Below are 17,224 nucleotides of genomic sequence, written 5' to 3' on the forward strand. Positions count from 1 at the left end.
TTGGGCTGGGGCGCCGTGTGCAATGGGCACGCAGCCGCTGGTTCCTGGACAAGACCGCGATAGCTGCTGAAATGGCCGGACCTTGTCTCGGCTCCTCAGCACAAAACCTGAATGAGAGTGGGCATTCCTTCTCCTTTTATACCCGTATGTCCGGGGGAGTGGCATGCAAATTCCACTCGCCAATTCTCATTGGCCTTTTCTCAAAATAATAGAGGTGTTCGGGGCTCTCGAGCAACCCCTAGTGTCACTACATCGACACAACTTCTCGTTCCCTCCATCAGGGAACGGAGGTTACGACAGTAACCAAGATGTTCATGGTGTGAAATATATACTGGATCTAGGTACTCTTAGTAAGCTCTTCATATTGCCTTGCTTTTCGTTTTTTAAACAAAAAGTTATACGATAACTTGCTGTGACACTGCTTACCACTGCCTGCAACAGCTCAGTGTCTGACGGTGAAATGGTTCTGCAGCAAATGACTTGGATTTCATTCAGAATTGTTTGTTAACATAAAGATATGCCAACCCACACAGAGTATGCTTCCTCAGAATTCAAGCGACCATCATTTACAAAGGGCTACTCATCCATGGCTTGTTATGTTTAAATCCCTTCAAAAATCACCAGAATTCCTGCCAGAAATGGGAAAAAAGTATGCATATTCGGGCTGTTGCAATGTCCATTTTTACAAGTAGAGGGCGGCAGCATACAATAGGTTCAAGAACCATTTTCCTCAGAAGCACAACTGCTAAGAGTCATTGCTTTAATAAAGATTGTGTTTTGAGTGGAAAGCCTTTTTCTATATGCTGTGAAACTACAACATCTTTACTGATGAAAAGTGTCTGTTCGCCTATTAAAGACTGTAAAGAGTTTTGTGGCTTTTAGTTTTTACCTTATCTGTTTGCTAGCGTATAGGCTACTTTGAAAAGTTTACAAAACCGTTAGCAGATATAGCTACACATTTAAAATCTACTCTGTCTTTTATGGGAAAATTTACAAGAGTTACTGTTCACAGTGATGTAAACACCCAGATAGCACACGTACATCTCTGAGATGTCTGTTTTAGATCTTTTCATCTGGAAAGCATCACAATCTAATTAACATCTATTAAACATCTTAAAAAGATCAAATTTACAAACATTCAAAATCAAAAACTTCTCAAAGACATCTGTTGAATGTCTTATTGACATCAGAGATACAGTACATCTTTATAGACATATTGCAGATGAGCAAACGACGTAAAAAATATATCTCCCAGATGTAAACACATATCAAATAGACAAGAGTGATGTACATGTGATATCAAGGAAATGCTCTCTAGAATGGGAATGTCCTTCCACCAACAAGCAAGAACAAGTAGCTTATCATGCTTCGTCAGGGTGTCTTCATTTGCGCAAATTCTCATACTTTTTTATTTACTTTTATCTCCTTTCACAAGCATAAAATGTATTCATTTTGAAGGTGTCTTCAATGCTTTTGTCCAAATATCTGAAAAAATTAGATTAGCTCTTCAATATGTCCCCTCCAACTTCCTATTTCAGTCAAGTATTGTGTTTGTTAATCCATTTCATGAGGTCTTTTTTCAAACAGGTTTTCCGAACACACTCTGTCTTTCACTGGTCAACAAACAGATAGTTCTGCCCCAAACTGATGCTCAAATAGTAATATTTTGAAAGCGCCACAAAGCCACAGTGTCACACTTTTCAGGGGAATCAACTTTGTCTTTGTATATTAACTAGCATAGGAAAAAGTATTTTAACATTGAAAATATTACACACATCAGCTTTAAGTTCAAGGCAGCTTTAAGGCAAAATTCTCTTTCATGTTGTTTCCATTGCAAGAGCTAGACCTAAGGACAAAAGAGTACCATCACCACAGTACAGTACAATACATGACAGAATTTTTTTTTATATAACGACATCATACATTAAAGTACACCAAATATGTATGTACGTATATATACAGTATACACTGATCAGCCACAACATTAAAACAACCTGTCTAATATTATGTAGGTCCCCCTCTTGCCGCCAAAACAGCGCCAACCCGCATCTCAGTATAGCATTCTGAGATTATATTCTTCTCACCACAATTGTACAGAGCAGTTATCTGAGTTACCGTAGACTTTGACAATTCGAACCAGTCTGGCCATTCTCTGTTGACCTCTCTCATCAACAAGGTGTTTCCATCCGAGAACTGCTGCTTACTGGATGTTTTTTGTTTTTGGCACCATTCTGAGTAAATTCTAGAGACTGTTGTGCGTGAAAATCCCAGGAGATCAGCAGTTACAGAAATACTCAAACCAGCCCGACTGGCACCAACAATCATGCCACTGTCCAAATCACTGAGATCACATTTTTTCCCCATTCTGATGGTTGATGTGAAAATTAACTGAAGCTCCTGACCCGTATCTGCATGATTTTATGCACTGCACTGCTGCCACATGATTGGCTGATTATATAATCGCATGGATGATTGTTGGTGCCAGACGGGCTGGTTTGAGTATTTCTGTAACTGCTGATCTGCTGGGATTTTCACACACAACAGTCTAGAATTTACTCAGAATGGTGCTAAAAACAAAAAACATCCAGTGAGCGACAGTTCTGTGGACAGAAATGCCTTGTTGATGAGAGAGGTCAACAGAGAATGGCCAGACTGGTTCGAACTGACAAAGTCTACGATAACTCAGATAACCGCTCTGAACAATTGTGGTGAGAAGAATATAATCTCAGAATGCTATTCTGAGATGCGGGTTGGCGCTGTTTTGGCGGCACGACGGGGACCTACACAATATTAGGCAGGTGGTTTTAATGTTGTGGCTGATCGGTGTGTATAAACATTGTCATCATTATATTGTTAGTATATAAAGCACTGAAAGTAATACCCACTGGGGTAGAAATGAATACTTGAATTCAACTAGCGATTTTATTCCATTTAGTCAAGACTGAACGCATAGGTTATTACTTAATCCTTTATACTTGATTTATACTTAATCCTCAGGTAAAAAAAACAAAAAAAAAAAACATGAAAGAACACAAAAAGAGAGAAAAATCACCATAAACATCATAGCTGAGATGAAGAAAATATAAACAATAAAACATTAAGTCTGGATTCCAGTTTCAGACTCCATTTTTCTGTTCCTCAGTATCATAGGCTACGTTCACACAGCAGCAGAACATGATTGTCAGTTTTGTTTTTAAAATGCTAAATACAATTACAGTATGTTCACACACAATTCAGTTATAAACGAGAGTGACACCCTTACACTGTCAGGACTTGCAACCACATGCGAGTAAGTTCTGTAAACCTGCACGGGACAACTAGTATTGTCACATCATACAGCACTTGAACTAGCTTTTCTTGTGTGTGTTTTGTTTTTTCATGAAAGGTTCCTGTTACTGAGATGGAGATATAAGCTGTGTGTCATCCGAAGGTTTTACATCCAGTCATTATCCTTTACCAAAGCTGCTCCCTTCAGTTTTGTGGTCTGGGCACAACTAAAATGCTGTGCTCTACACTCAGTTAAACATAAAAGTGGCTGTCACTTAATTAAGATTAAATAGATGAACTTGATTGGACTTGTTTGTTCAATTATGTCGAGTCATTTGTGATAAGACTTTCTGGTGTTATGGACGTTGCCATCTTTGAAACTTACTTTAGTCACTTACAGTAGGTACCAGACCAAAATGACCTGTACCGCTGCATGTACCACCGCAGTGGAACTGTAAATTCAGTTCTCAAAATTTCCACTAGGATGGCACAAAGAGACACTTTATGCACCTTTGAAGTGAGAGTTGTTACTTTGTTAATATTATTATTATTTTATTTTTGATATTTCACATTTCGAATGTAAATGGAGATCAAACAATGCAATTATTTAATGGAAATAATAGCTCATGAATTTAACAGGCATATTATAATTACAAAAAGAAATAAATTGCTAGAATGCCGGCTTTTCAATAAATGAAAACCGTTGCTTTATAGTTATTGGTGAATCTTACCACATTCCTGAAAATCAAAATGAAAATACCTTGTGAGCTATCATAATTTGATCAGTAACACTACTGAAAACAACAATGCAGCAAATTCATGGTGACGCTATCCTGTTACAACTGATCCAAATGAAATGGTTTAGTGAGTATGTGAATGTTATGTAAATTTTTAATTTAGTTGTAACTGTATGTCACGTTTAAATATCTAAAGTATGTATCTAATGACTTCGTGTTATTTATGACTATCGCATAAATAGAAAAGGGGCTTGACTTTGGGTATTTGTCCACCCCCCCTCCCACAATTTGAAAATATGGATGTCAATCCCAAACACTGTCTGTGTGAATGTAACCTATACATTGGTCCTGTCCCAAATCCCTTGCCGTTCACCTTTGAATGTAGACTTTGCTGCATTGGCTGTGGGTTAACAGTCCTCTGTGTCGCACCAGTACAGGCTCGGCAAAAGGGACCAAAAGACACCAAAAACAGACCCCCTTAAATGTGTCATTAAATGACAAATAAACCACCCAACGGTCTCATGGACTTCACAGATAAGCGAGAGTGAAGGTCCACAAGAGGTCCGCAACTCCATCAAGTGTTCCATTTGGGAAAGGGCCATTATTGTGACAAACTAGCTGAGCTACACTTTTGCTTTGTTTTACGGATTGTTTTTCTCTTTTAAACACTTGTTATTTCAAGAAGCCAATGAAGTCTGCATGTCCTTGTAGCATTCTACAACTGCTAGCAAGTAAGCTGTGCTTCAAATTACATTACAAATAAAAGTCATTGTTTCTTTGCAGTTGGAGTATGTTTCTTCATCACTTCTTGCTTTTGTAGTGAGCCGCCACCACCAGATAGCAGTCAGGCGTCAGGTCTCTGATGCTGGGAGATTTCCCAGAGACGGGTGAGATCTTGCCTTCCACACGTGAGATCTGGAGCATGCGACATGGGTCGTGCTTCAGCAGGTAGCTCTCGAACGTCTCCCAGCCTCCGCCAACACGCACCATCACATGCTTATTATGCAGCATCTAGAGAGACAAAAAGAGATCTCAGGTCTAACAGATACACATCTACAAATTTATGTCATGGATGGGTTGACAAGGGACTTTCCACCTTTTTCCTAAATGTGGAATTGTTGTCCATTCTCCAGTGTTTTCAATCGCATCTGTGTATGTTCCAAGAGGATAATTTGATGTTTAGCTTATTCAATTTGTAAAAATTGTCAAAAAAAGGATGTGGCTCCATAGTGCCGATACTTTACGAGTCTTTTGACTGCCTTACCCGTCAAAGTTAAAAGAGTAGGTAGATGACATGCCAAATTAGTATGACAGCCAACAACTGCAACTTATTTTTATTCCAACTACAATTTCAAATGGTTGTTGTCTGTAAAAAAAAAAATGGATCACTCGTTTCTGTAGTTTTTACATTGCTTCTTATTGACCTGTTTCAGTGGCGTCACTTTTTCCCCACAGCTGCCATATTTGTGACCATCAGCAGGTGGAAACAATGGTGGTGAATGGAAAAACGCCAGTAAAAAATATCAAGAAAAACCTAAAAAATGCCAAGTCCAAGGAAAGATGTATACAGGTCTGAGGTCTGCACAAATATTGCCAAATTTGACTTTCGTGGACATTTAAATATATTTTATCCATGATTTACGAGTCTGATGTGAGACCAGCGAGTACACACACCTACCGGTACATCACCGTAAACATCTCTCATTCAGAAGTTACACATGTTTGTGTTGTTTTCTGCTCTGATTTGGTCAAAATATTACATAACGTCTGTGATGATCCCGTCTGTATGAATGTAAGAGCTGCTTTAACTCATAAAGAATACACAGAAATCAACCGAGGCATATTAGTGAATAAGACTAACATGTTTACATTGTAGTCTGGTGGTGTGAATAAAGTCTGTGTTTCATAATCTTATGATGTGTTGTTTATTGATTAACATTAGTATATAGACATTAAATATATACTATATATTCACATTATAGTGCTTTTTTTATTTATTAAAATGTGTTACAATTATCACCTTTATACAGTCTGGGTGTTATGAATAACATCATCCTATGTGCATTTCCAATTTAATTGTATCCGAATCGATTATGTTAGCAGGTTTTAACGTGAATGGTCTTCCTCTAAATGGTCAGTTTTCAGTCAAAAGTAGTGATAGAGCCATATATTAGCCTGGCCCTTAATCAGCAGATATCTGCAACCTCGTCCAATGGAATCATGTTACGAAACTTTGTTTTGGAAAATGATTTTTATGTGGCTCCTTGTAAGTATCACAGCTGGTGAAATGAACACTAGAGGCGCTACAATTTGTATTAATTTTCATACAAATCACAAGTAAAACTGCAGAATATCAGTTCATGAACACTTCTTGCCCTGTTTCTCACACAATGCTATCTTATGACATTTACATTTATGCATTTGGCCGACACTTTTATCCAAAGTGACTTACAGTGTGCTTATTACAGGGACAATACCCCTAAAGCAACCTGGAGTTAAGTACCTTGCTCAATGACACAATGGTGGTGGCTGTGGGGCTTGAACTGGCAACCTTCCGATTTCCAGTTATGTGCTTTAGCCCACTACGCCACCACCACTCCAAGTGACATCAAATCACTTTTACTATAGTGCATGAGTTGATGTAAAAAGTATGGAAAATTATACACTTTAAAGTTTGCATTACATAACCAACTACATCTACGAGCTTGTTCAAGTGTGATCAACTTGTGCGGTAGCTCAACTGAGAGAGTTTGTAACACGTGCATATATGAAGGCAGAGTTTGACTTAAGAGCAGAAGAGGTGGTGAATAACTCACACAGACTCTTAAGTTTAAAGGTAGGTGCTGCATTTGTTGATTTTTTATTTGCATTATTATTATTTTGTTCTATCTTTAAGCAGGTCAAAATTACATTACAAAGTGAAAATGATAATAATATACAAATCTTCGAGTTTTGCAATTTCTTTTCAATTAACTTAATATGTTTTCCTTCTCAAAGAAATAGGATGGAAACCTTTGAAAAAGGTAAGTATGAACCTCTAGATCAATATCAAAGTAATGCTGAATATTTCCTTTATTCAACTAATTGAATCACATTCAGTCAACCCTTTTTGTAGTATGAATACCTGTAACCGTAAGTTCACTTTAAACCATTACAACACAGTAATCATAAAACAATATAACATAGAAAAAAAATTCAAATTATTCAATAAACATTTTGCAGTCAATTAATTCAGAAAAAGTCAATTGCTCTTTTCCCTTAAAGAATGGATATATTAATGAGTTTAAATATGACTCTTTTGTCAAATGAATAAATTCAGTTACTCGGTTCAAATAATTGACTTGACTGTGAATGAATCTGCTCAACAGATCAGTGTGGGTAGTTAACTCTTTTGAATGAATCAGTTCAATGAATCAGTTCAAGTAATCAACTCTCTTGAATGAATCGGTTCTATGAATCAGTTCAAGTGTTTGACTCACTTGTAAAATGAATCAGTTCTCAATGAGTTCAATGCTCAAACCAAAATTAATACATTTTCCTACTACTTCATCGACAACACAAAGCGAAGAAATCTTATCTGGCTGGATCGCTGTATTCAAACACCTGTCCCGCACTTAAATTAGCATTCTGTGTAAGGACAAGTTCACATCCAGTGAACAGGTGTTCATCACATACAGTTGAAACAAGAACACAAGAATAAAAAATCCAGGCCAAGGAAGATTTATACAATTGCACACACATGCAGGGACTTCTCTCGTGCTGTGTGGAGTCAGGTCTTCACATTTTTATCCTTAGGAATCCTCGATTTTACCGTCACTTATCACATTTCAGCAGCCTTGGCGATCGCATGTAGAAAAATCAGTTTCCTCAGATCCAATTCTCACTCTAATTGTGATCCAATGCTCATTTTTGCAGCCTCTAATGCGGGAGGGAAATTCCTGGGGAGACTTAATGACTTTTTTCATCTGCATCCTATGGCGAAAGAGAAAGTTTAACCTAGCGCCTTGAGGTAAAATGGTGCAGCGATGGAGCCATATCCAATTCTACTTGGATTTTTATTTCTCATTTGATGACATTCATCTATAAAAGTTACTCTCATTGGTCGTCTTTATCAGTTTTGGAATTGGAAAATATTAAATATATTAATTCTCATTAATATAATTTCCATGTTATCAGCCATCTTTATTCTCTATTTTCTTTTAGTTTATCTATTTATTTCACACTAGTGCCCTGGTTACACGTTGCACTTGTGATGCAAAGGGCCGTGGTACTAGTTCTGAAGAGCACGCTAGTTGACACGTGAGCTGAAACTGTCAATAGACCACATTTACACCTGTTATTAAGATACGTTTTGGGTGATCCGATCACAAGTCAGTGTTAAAGGAATAGTTCATCCAAAAATGAAAATTTGCTGATAATTTACTCACCCTCAGGCCATCCAAGATGTATAAGTTTCTTTCTTCATCAAAACAGAATTTATGATTTTTAGGATTTCATTTCAGGCCTCCTCCTCTAAACAATGCAAGTGAATGTACTCCATTTTTTGACGGTCCAAAATGCATATTTAGGGTGCATCAAAATAATCCACACGACTCCAGTCGACAAATGAAGTTCTTCTGAACCCAAACGATTGATTATTTTTAGAAACAAAACAATACTTATATACTTTTTAACACAAATGTTCGCTTCCGTACATCTCTGTGACGCACGCTCATGAGAGGGATGACGTAAGCTTGTTGGTAAGGTCACGCGTCACGTGGAGGAGGAAGGAAGCGCGTCAAGAGAAGGAGCGCTATACAAAAGTTTAATTGTCTTTGCTGTAGATTTGTATTTGTATAAGTGTATTGTTCAAAATGGTCGTTTGGTGTGTGTATCCTGGATGCTTCAACCTTCAGAAACCCCAAAGAAAATGCACGGCGGGAAAAATATTTACTTTTCATCAATTGCGTATACATGATCATGAGCGATTAAAGCTTTGGCTTATCACGCTGAACCTGGATATCAGTACACCCCTACATTCTCTCAAATATTGGAGGGTGTGCAGTGAACATTTTACCCCTGAGGATTTCAGACCATCGAAAGAAAGGGTCGATATCTGAATTCATCGGCTGTGTCCGTGCTGTTTTTCCAGCGAACTCAGGTATGTGTGAAAACTTTGTCATACAGCCTATATATTTCTGCTAAAGAAAAAGCACAAGTAGATAATGCAATGGCATTGCTCTGAAATAAAGGATGGTTATTTACTGCATTAATGTTTTTTTGTTTTTTTAATATTATTTGTAAATTATTTTTTATTTTATTTTATATTGATTTGAAATTGTTCTGGACTGTTTTGGTTTGTGAACGGCACTTGGTCTGTGCAAGTTTCTCTTGTAAACAATGACGCGCTTCCTGACTCCTCGACGCGTGACCTTACCAACAAGCTTACGTCATCCCTCTCATGAGCGTACGTCACAGAGATGTACGGAAGCGAACATTTGTAGTTAAAAAGTATATAAGTATTGTTTTGTTTCTAAAAATAATCAATCGTTTGGGTTCAGAAGAACTTTATTTGTCGACTGGAGTCGTGTGGATTATTTTGATGCACCCTAAATATGCATTTTGGACCGTCAAAAAATGGAGTACATTCACTTGCATTGTTTAGAGGAGGAGGCCTGAAATGAAATCCTAAAAATCATAAATTCTGTTTTGATGAAGAAAGAAACTCAGATACATCTTGGATGGCCCGGGCGTGAATAAATTATCAGCTAATTTAAATTTTTGGGTGAACTATTCCTTTAAGTACAGGTGTAAATGTGGTGCAAAATGTTTTGTGTTTTCACAAAAAACACATACAGTGGTAATCAAAAATGCATGTGACCACATTGCATTTGAAGTGTGAACTCTAATCTGTCCTGAATGTGTCACAGACAGCAGTGAAACACCACCCCTCATGGTGCAGCATTAAAAGGAAATAACCGTCCAATCGGGAAATGTGAAAAAGCCAATACATACACAAGCATGAGCACTTCATGGATCTTCTTCAATGTGTCTGAGCAGAATAGCATTTCAGACTGCACAACGCGTCGAACCTTGAAGCGGATGGGCTACAACAGCAGAAGATTCTTCTCCTTAAGGTTCTATGTGTTGCTATTCTGCTCACTACAATTGTACAGAGTGGTTGTCTGAGTTACCGTAGCCTTTCTGTCAGCTCAAACCAGTCTGACCATTCTCCATTGACCTCTCTCATCAAAAAGGCATTTCCGTCGACAGAACTGCCGCTCATTGGATGCTTTTTGTTTTGGCACCATTCGAAGTAAATTCTAGAGACTGTTGTGCATGAAAATCCCAGGAGATCAGCAGTTACAGAAAAACTCAAACCAGCCCGTATGGCAACAACAATCATGCCATGATCAGAATCAATGAGATAAAAAAAATTCCGAATTCTGATGGTTGATGTGAACATTAACTGAAGCTCCTGACATGTATTTGCATTGTTTTATGCATTGCACTGCTGCCACATGATTGGCTGATTAGATAATTACATGAATAACTAGGTGTACAGGTGTACCTAATAAAGTGGTCGGTGAGTGTAGGCCTACCCCTATTAATCAGAGTCTAATGGACTAAAATCGAATATTCAGCCCTAGTAGGAGTATGCTAAACCATTTATACAATGGTTTATCCAGCTATCAATTAAAAAAAATTCTTACACCAAGCAAAAAACTATTGCCTACTCTTCTGTGTCACAGATAGACTCTTCTAGTTTAGATAGCTACAAGTCCATTTCACACTTTTAAGAGCCTCTGACTGGCAAAACATCTACTATAAATTAATTAAATTAGAGATGCACCAATGTATCAGCCGAACATCTGTACTGGCTGTTAAAAGCAATTTGAACATCGGCGATTGTTTAAAAACAACCGATAATCAGGGCCAATTATTTCCTAAAACAGAGTGGAAAAATGTGTTGGAAGTGTGAGCCTAACAAGAGGCTATTTATAGTAGATTCAGTTCAAGTGAGTTAAGAATGTCATTGTGAGTTAGTAATATGCTTTTTGTTTCCAGTGAGACCAGTTACTCTGAAACATGGAAGACATGTAGAGAATAAAGTTATTTTTAAACTTTATTTAGAAGTTGTTTAATTACTTATCAGTGATTTTAAACAAGGTAGCATAAAAAAGCAGAACTACCTAACTATCGATATTGGCAGTTGTTGTTCTAAATAATTGGATATCGGTATCGGCACACAAATGTTGTATTGGTGCATCCCTAAATAAAATATTTGCGATTTATATGTGGCAGTTTATGGCATTTACTAGCAGTGACTTACCAGCCAAACCCTGACCTCTTGATTTCACCATTTTTAAATTGTAGATTGTAAATTGAGTTAGCAGGTTTTCATTCATACCTGCAAATATTTGTTTCACTCTTGAATAGACTATTTAATAGTGATTACGTTTACCTCTTCATTTTGCTTTTGACCTTTACACTACAGACAGGGCCGTGACCACATTAGACATTGAGGGGGACATGTCCCCCCAATATTCATAACAGTGGTTTTTACCCATGGTTGATTATTAAATTATTACATTTGTTCCCCCTCAATTCTGAATATGTGGTTACATCCTTGACTACAGATACTAACAAACCCCCTATAGAGGTGTCAGCGTAGCCAAAACAAAATATGTCCTTTGTTTACAAATTTGTTTACAATTTACAAATCTGTTGAATCTTTGGTTTTTATTTACATGTAAAATAAATGTTTTATGCATTTGTCAACCAATAACAATCAATCTGCATCCACTTTTCTCTAAAGGGACACTCAAAGAGCTATATACTGCAAAAACGCCCTTCACATAATAACAGTTAATCACAGTTCCAGTGAAAAGAATCATTGAAATAATTCTGCTGAGGCTCATTCCTCTTTTATAACCTCCATCTCTTCAGCCTTGAACAATCATGCTGCTAAAGAATGCTTCATAAAAGGTGAGAAATAACAAAATGTCACTCTGAAATCATACTGTAACCTTGCCCTGTGGAATAAAGAGCCGATCAAGCTATAGCCTACAGACATTCCCTCAAAAACAGAACAAATAACCTCTAAACAATAAACAGCAGACACTGTGTGGTGCAGTTCATAGTAACCCTGAGGGGGGAATGATATTAAACATTCATAAGGCTCTTAGCAGACTGATGGAGGGGAAATTCACAGGTCGGGCTGCTCCAGATGGGGGATTATGTGACCCTTAGGCACTAGAGCCACAGATATACAGTAATAGCAATCAGATACAGGTCACAATGGGACCCCTATATACCCACACACTGTAAACAAAGACACACTTATAATGTTATATCAAGCAGTTTAGGTCTGTAGATTTGAAGGTTATCTTAAAAAGTCTCTCAATAGGGAACATACACAATCAGTTTGTTACAGGATCACCAAAGTTCAGCAAATACAGCAAAACAAACAGTGTATTTCAACCAGAGCTAAATTAAAACATGGCAGTCTGATAATTCAATACTAAAGCATCAAGACTGCCAGCACACACCTGGAAGGTCTTTCTCAAAGACAAACACAAAAGGAATGTGTCCTTTAGACGTATTCATGCGATTCGTTCATTTCACTGGGAAATGAAAGAGAGAAAGCAGAAGACTTGCTTTTTTTGTGTGTGTGGAATTTGACTTGGCCTTGGTTGCCAGGCAACAAGTTTCAAGGCAACACATTCAGCTGTAGGAATCCTTCCTTTAAAAATAAGGTATGAAAGGGATTGTAGTTATATTGTTTGTTTAATATCAGACACGAGCCAAAGTTGAATAGAATAGAGACACAGAGGATGTCCAGTGTTTATTTAAAAAAACATTATTGTCACCACTAGCATATTTAGTATTTAATAATCACAGAAAGTACTGTAGCCGTATTATTATTTGGTCATGGTATCACATTGCAGTATTACGTTACTTTGATATAAGAAAGTACTTTTTCAGTACCAATGACATACTTGACAAATAATAGATTTTACCACTTTTTTTCACTTTAAGATGTTTAGGATGCATGTAAACATGTCCAGACCATATTTCACCCTAAAATGCAAAGAGAAAATAAGAAATATATTCTGTATAAACAAAACAAATAGTTTTTAATACCAACAATATTCCTTTTTTCCTACTGTGACATTATGTTCATGACAATGAAGTACATGTCCACCCTGAAATTCTCAGTACCATTATGCACAAATACAAGTTTTTTTTTATTTTATTTTTTTACTTAAAGCATAAATTAACCCTCCTATGGTATTGAAAAAGGGCACCTCCCTTTGGTATTCACAGCCATTTTTGACCGGAAGGGTCAGATGTGGTCAGATGTGTAACTCTTTTTTTAATGATGATTATAATACCATTTCTTCTTCCTTGAAGTAAGAACAAAAAATTATGCATTTCTTCTGGGATTTTATGCTATTTTGATCTTATTTACATGTACATTTCTAAATTTTACCATTAATTTGCATTTAAAAATAAGCTAAAAAAAAAGAAAAGAAAATTCAGAACCTACACATCTATAAGTTGAAACATTAAGAAAATATGAGAATGAGAATAACATGACTTGAAAAAAATGTCATGCCAGTAACAGCCAGTTGATGGCTGTAGCCATCTACTGTGTAGTCTTATGGCTTGTTGTAACCTAATTATATATTTTATCACAAGATATGCATTTGGATATATATTTAGACAATTTCAAACTATTATTTGTCAAAGTTTAGCCTTTTAAATTGATTTGAAGTGTCAGTTTTGCAGTTAATGTCATCAAGCTTGCATTCAAACCTGTCTATGGTGTTACAAAGAGAAGACACAGAATAAACATTTTTCTACCAATAATTTATTTCAAATATAAAAATATAATAACTCACGTGTGTGTGTGTGTGTGTGTGTGCGCGCGTGCGCGGGTGGGTTTGGGTGGCTTATGAGGACTTTTTTATGATACAAACTGGTTATTACAAGGGTATTATGCTATAAATGTGGTTTATGAGGACATTTCTAGTGTCCCCACAATTCAAATCGCTTAAAAGGAAAAACATACTAAACGATGTTTAATTGAAAATGTAAAAATGCAGAAAGTTTTTTGTGAGGGTTAGGTTTAGGGGTAGGGGATAGAATCTATAGTTGGTACAGTACAAAAATCATTATGTCTATGGAGAGTCCATATAAGGATAGCCGAAACCAACACGTGTGTGTGTGTGTGTGTGTGTGTGTGTGTGTGTGAGAGAGAGAGAGAGAGTGTGTGTGTCGGATTGCTGTCATCAGCTAGAAAACAACAGATGACTTGTAATGCCAACAATGACCAAAAATGGCTGTAGAGCTCCACTTATTGATGCCTTGGTTCTGTTTGTGTATGTGTGTTCTGCATTGTGAGTGTGTTATCGTCACACCTCTTCATTTGAGTGTGTGTTTAGCATTATGACTGATTTTTATTTATTTATTTTATTTTTTTTGACAAATGTAAAAAAAAAAAAAAAAAAAAAAAGGCTCTGTGTTATTGTCTCACCAGTTCAATTTTGTGTGTGTGTAAGTGTGTTTGTGTGGGAATGGGTGTGTATGTTTTGCACTAAGGATGTTTCAGAGTCTCACCCTGTAATTTCAGTCTGTTTTTTTGTTTGTTTTGTTTTTTGCTGATTTCTTGATTGTATTTGACAGATTAAAAAATGGCTCTGTTTTTTTGGTCTTTCCCATTAATTTTCAATGTTTGGTCAATTTTGACCCCAAATACCAAATGTGTCGCTTTTTTTCTTTTCAGTTAGACTTACGAATCAAATGTTTTTTTTTTTCAGATGGCAAATGAATGAAGTCTTGTACTGCTCACATAAAATAAACCATATTTATTAAATGAGGAAAATGTATTTTGACCAAATACCATAGGAGGTTTAAAGGCTGTACAACAAATACTAGCATAATGCATAAATACTAAATGCCAAAATGGCATTCAGCTGATCACAAAGTATAGTCAGGACATTACTGATGTAAAAAAAAAAACAGCACCATCACTATTTGAAAAAAGTCATTTTTGATCCAATCTAGACAGACCCCATTTCCAGCAGCCATCACTCCAACAACTTATCCTTGAGTAATCATGCTAAATTGCTAATTTGGTACTAGAAAATCACTTGCCATTATATCAAACACTGCTGAAAGCTATTTGGTTAGTTAAATTAAGCTTAACATTGTCTTTGTGTTTGTTTTTGAGTTGCCACAGTATGCAATAGACTGGCATGTCTTAAGATCAATATTAGGTCAAAACTGGCAAAAAAGAAACAGCTTTCTCTAGAAACTCATCAGTCAATCATTGTTTTGAGGAATGAAGGCTATACAATGCTTGAAATTGCCAAAAAACAGAAGATTTCATACAAAGGTGTACACTACAGTCTTCAAAGACAAAGAACAACTGGCTCTAACAAGGACAGAAAGAGATGTGGAAGGCCAGATGTACAACTAAACAAGAGGATAAGTACATCAGAGTCTCTAGTTTGAGAAATAGACACCTCACATGTCCTCAGCTGACAGCTTCATTGAATTCTACCCGCTCAACACCAGTTTCATGTACAACAGTAAAGAGAAGACTCGGGTTCAGGCCTTATGGGAAGAATTGCAAAGAAAAAGCCACTTTTGAAACAGAAAAACCAAAAGAATAGCTTAGAGTGGGGAAAGAAACAGATTGGACACAGATAATTGGAAGAGTGTTATGGATCTTAACCACATTGAGCTTTTGTGGGATCATCTAGACTGTAAGGTGCGTGAAAAGTGCCCGACAAGACAGCCACATCTATGGCAAGTGCTACAGGAAGTGTGGGGTGAAATGTCACCTGAGTATCTGGACAAACTGACAGCTAGAATGCCAAGGATCTGCAAAGCTGTCATTGCTGCACAAGGAGGATTTTTTGATGAGAACTCTTTGAAGTAGTTTAAGAAGTTCTGAACATTTTTTCAAATTGTAATAGTAAATTTTCACATTATTAATGTCCTGACTATACATTGTGATCAGTTGCATGCCACTTTGGTGAATAAAAGTACCAATTTCTTTCCATAAGCGCAAAATCTGTACATTATTCCAAACATTTGTAACATTTATATATATATATATACAGTTGTGCTCAAAAGTTTGCATACCCTGGCAGAAATTGTAAAATTTTGGCATTGATTTTGAAAATATGACTGATCATGCAAAAAAACTGTCTTTTATTTAAGGATAGTGATCATATTAAGCCATTTATCATCACATAGTTGTTTGGCTCCTTTTTAAATCATAATGATAACAGAAATCACCCAAATGGCCCTGATCAAAAGTTTACATACCCTTGAATGTTTGGCCTTGTTGCAGACACACAAGGTGACACAAACAGGTTTAAATGGCAATTAAAGGTTAATTTCCCACACCTTGGCTTTTTAAATTGCAATTAGTATCTGTGTATAAATAGTCAATGAGTTTGTTAGCTCTCATGTGGATGCACTGAGCAGGCTAGATACTGAACCATGGGGAGCAGAAAAGAACTGTCAAAAGACCTGTGTAACAAGGTAATGGAACTTTATAAAGATGGAAAAGGATATAAAAAGATATCCAAAGCCTTGAAAATGCCAGTCAGTACTGTTCAATCACTTATTAAGAAGTGGAAAATTCGGGGATCTCTTGATACCAAGCCAAGGTCAGGTAGACCAAGAAAGATTTCAGCCACAACTGCCAGAAGAAATGTTCGGGATACAAAGAAAAACCCACAGGTAACCTCAGGAGAAATACAGGCTGCTCTGGAAAAAGATGGTGTGGTTGTTTCAAGGAGCACAATACGAGGATACTTGAACAAAAATGAGCTGCATGGTCGAGTGGCCAGAAAGAACCCTTTACTGTGCCAATGCCACAAAAAAGCCCAGATACAATATGCCCGACAACACCATGACATGCCTCACAGCTTCTGGCACACTGTAATTTGGAGTGATGAGACCAAAATAGAGCTTTATGGTCACAACCATAAGCGCTATGTTTGGAGAGGGGTCAACAAGGCCTATAGTGAAAAGAATACCATCCCCACTGTGAAGCATGGTGGTGGCTCACTGATGTTTTGGGGGTGTGTGAGCTCTAAAGTCACAGGGAATCTTGTGAAAATTGATGGCAAGATGAATGCAGCATGTTATCAGAAAATACTGGCAGACAATTTGCATTCTTCTGCACGAAAGCTGCGCATGGGACGCTCTTGGAA

The 17,224-nt window shown here is 36.9% G+C and overlaps 1 protein-coding gene across 1 annotated transcript in view; it reads right to left on the minus strand.

The window, feature by feature from the left end:
* Positions 1-2,775: 2,775 nt before the first annotated feature.
* LOC127436308 (growth arrest-specific protein 2-like) overlaps positions 2,776-17,224 on the minus strand; it is an 85,456-nt gene continuing 71,007 nt past the window's right edge. The window contains exon 8 of the mRNA XM_051690381.1: positions 2,776-5,015. Within this exon, the coding sequence (XP_051546341.1) occupies positions 4,806-5,015 (210 nt within the window). The 3' untranslated portion in view covers positions 2,776-4,805. The remainder of the gene's footprint in view (positions 5,016-17,224) is intronic.

Source organism: Myxocyprinus asiaticus, chromosome 46 (genome assembly GCF_019703515.2).
Source record: "Myxocyprinus asiaticus isolate MX2 ecotype Aquarium Trade chromosome 46, UBuf_Myxa_2, whole genome shotgun sequence".
NCBI lineage: Eukaryota > Metazoa > Chordata > Actinopteri > Cypriniformes > Catostomidae > Myxocyprinus > Myxocyprinus asiaticus.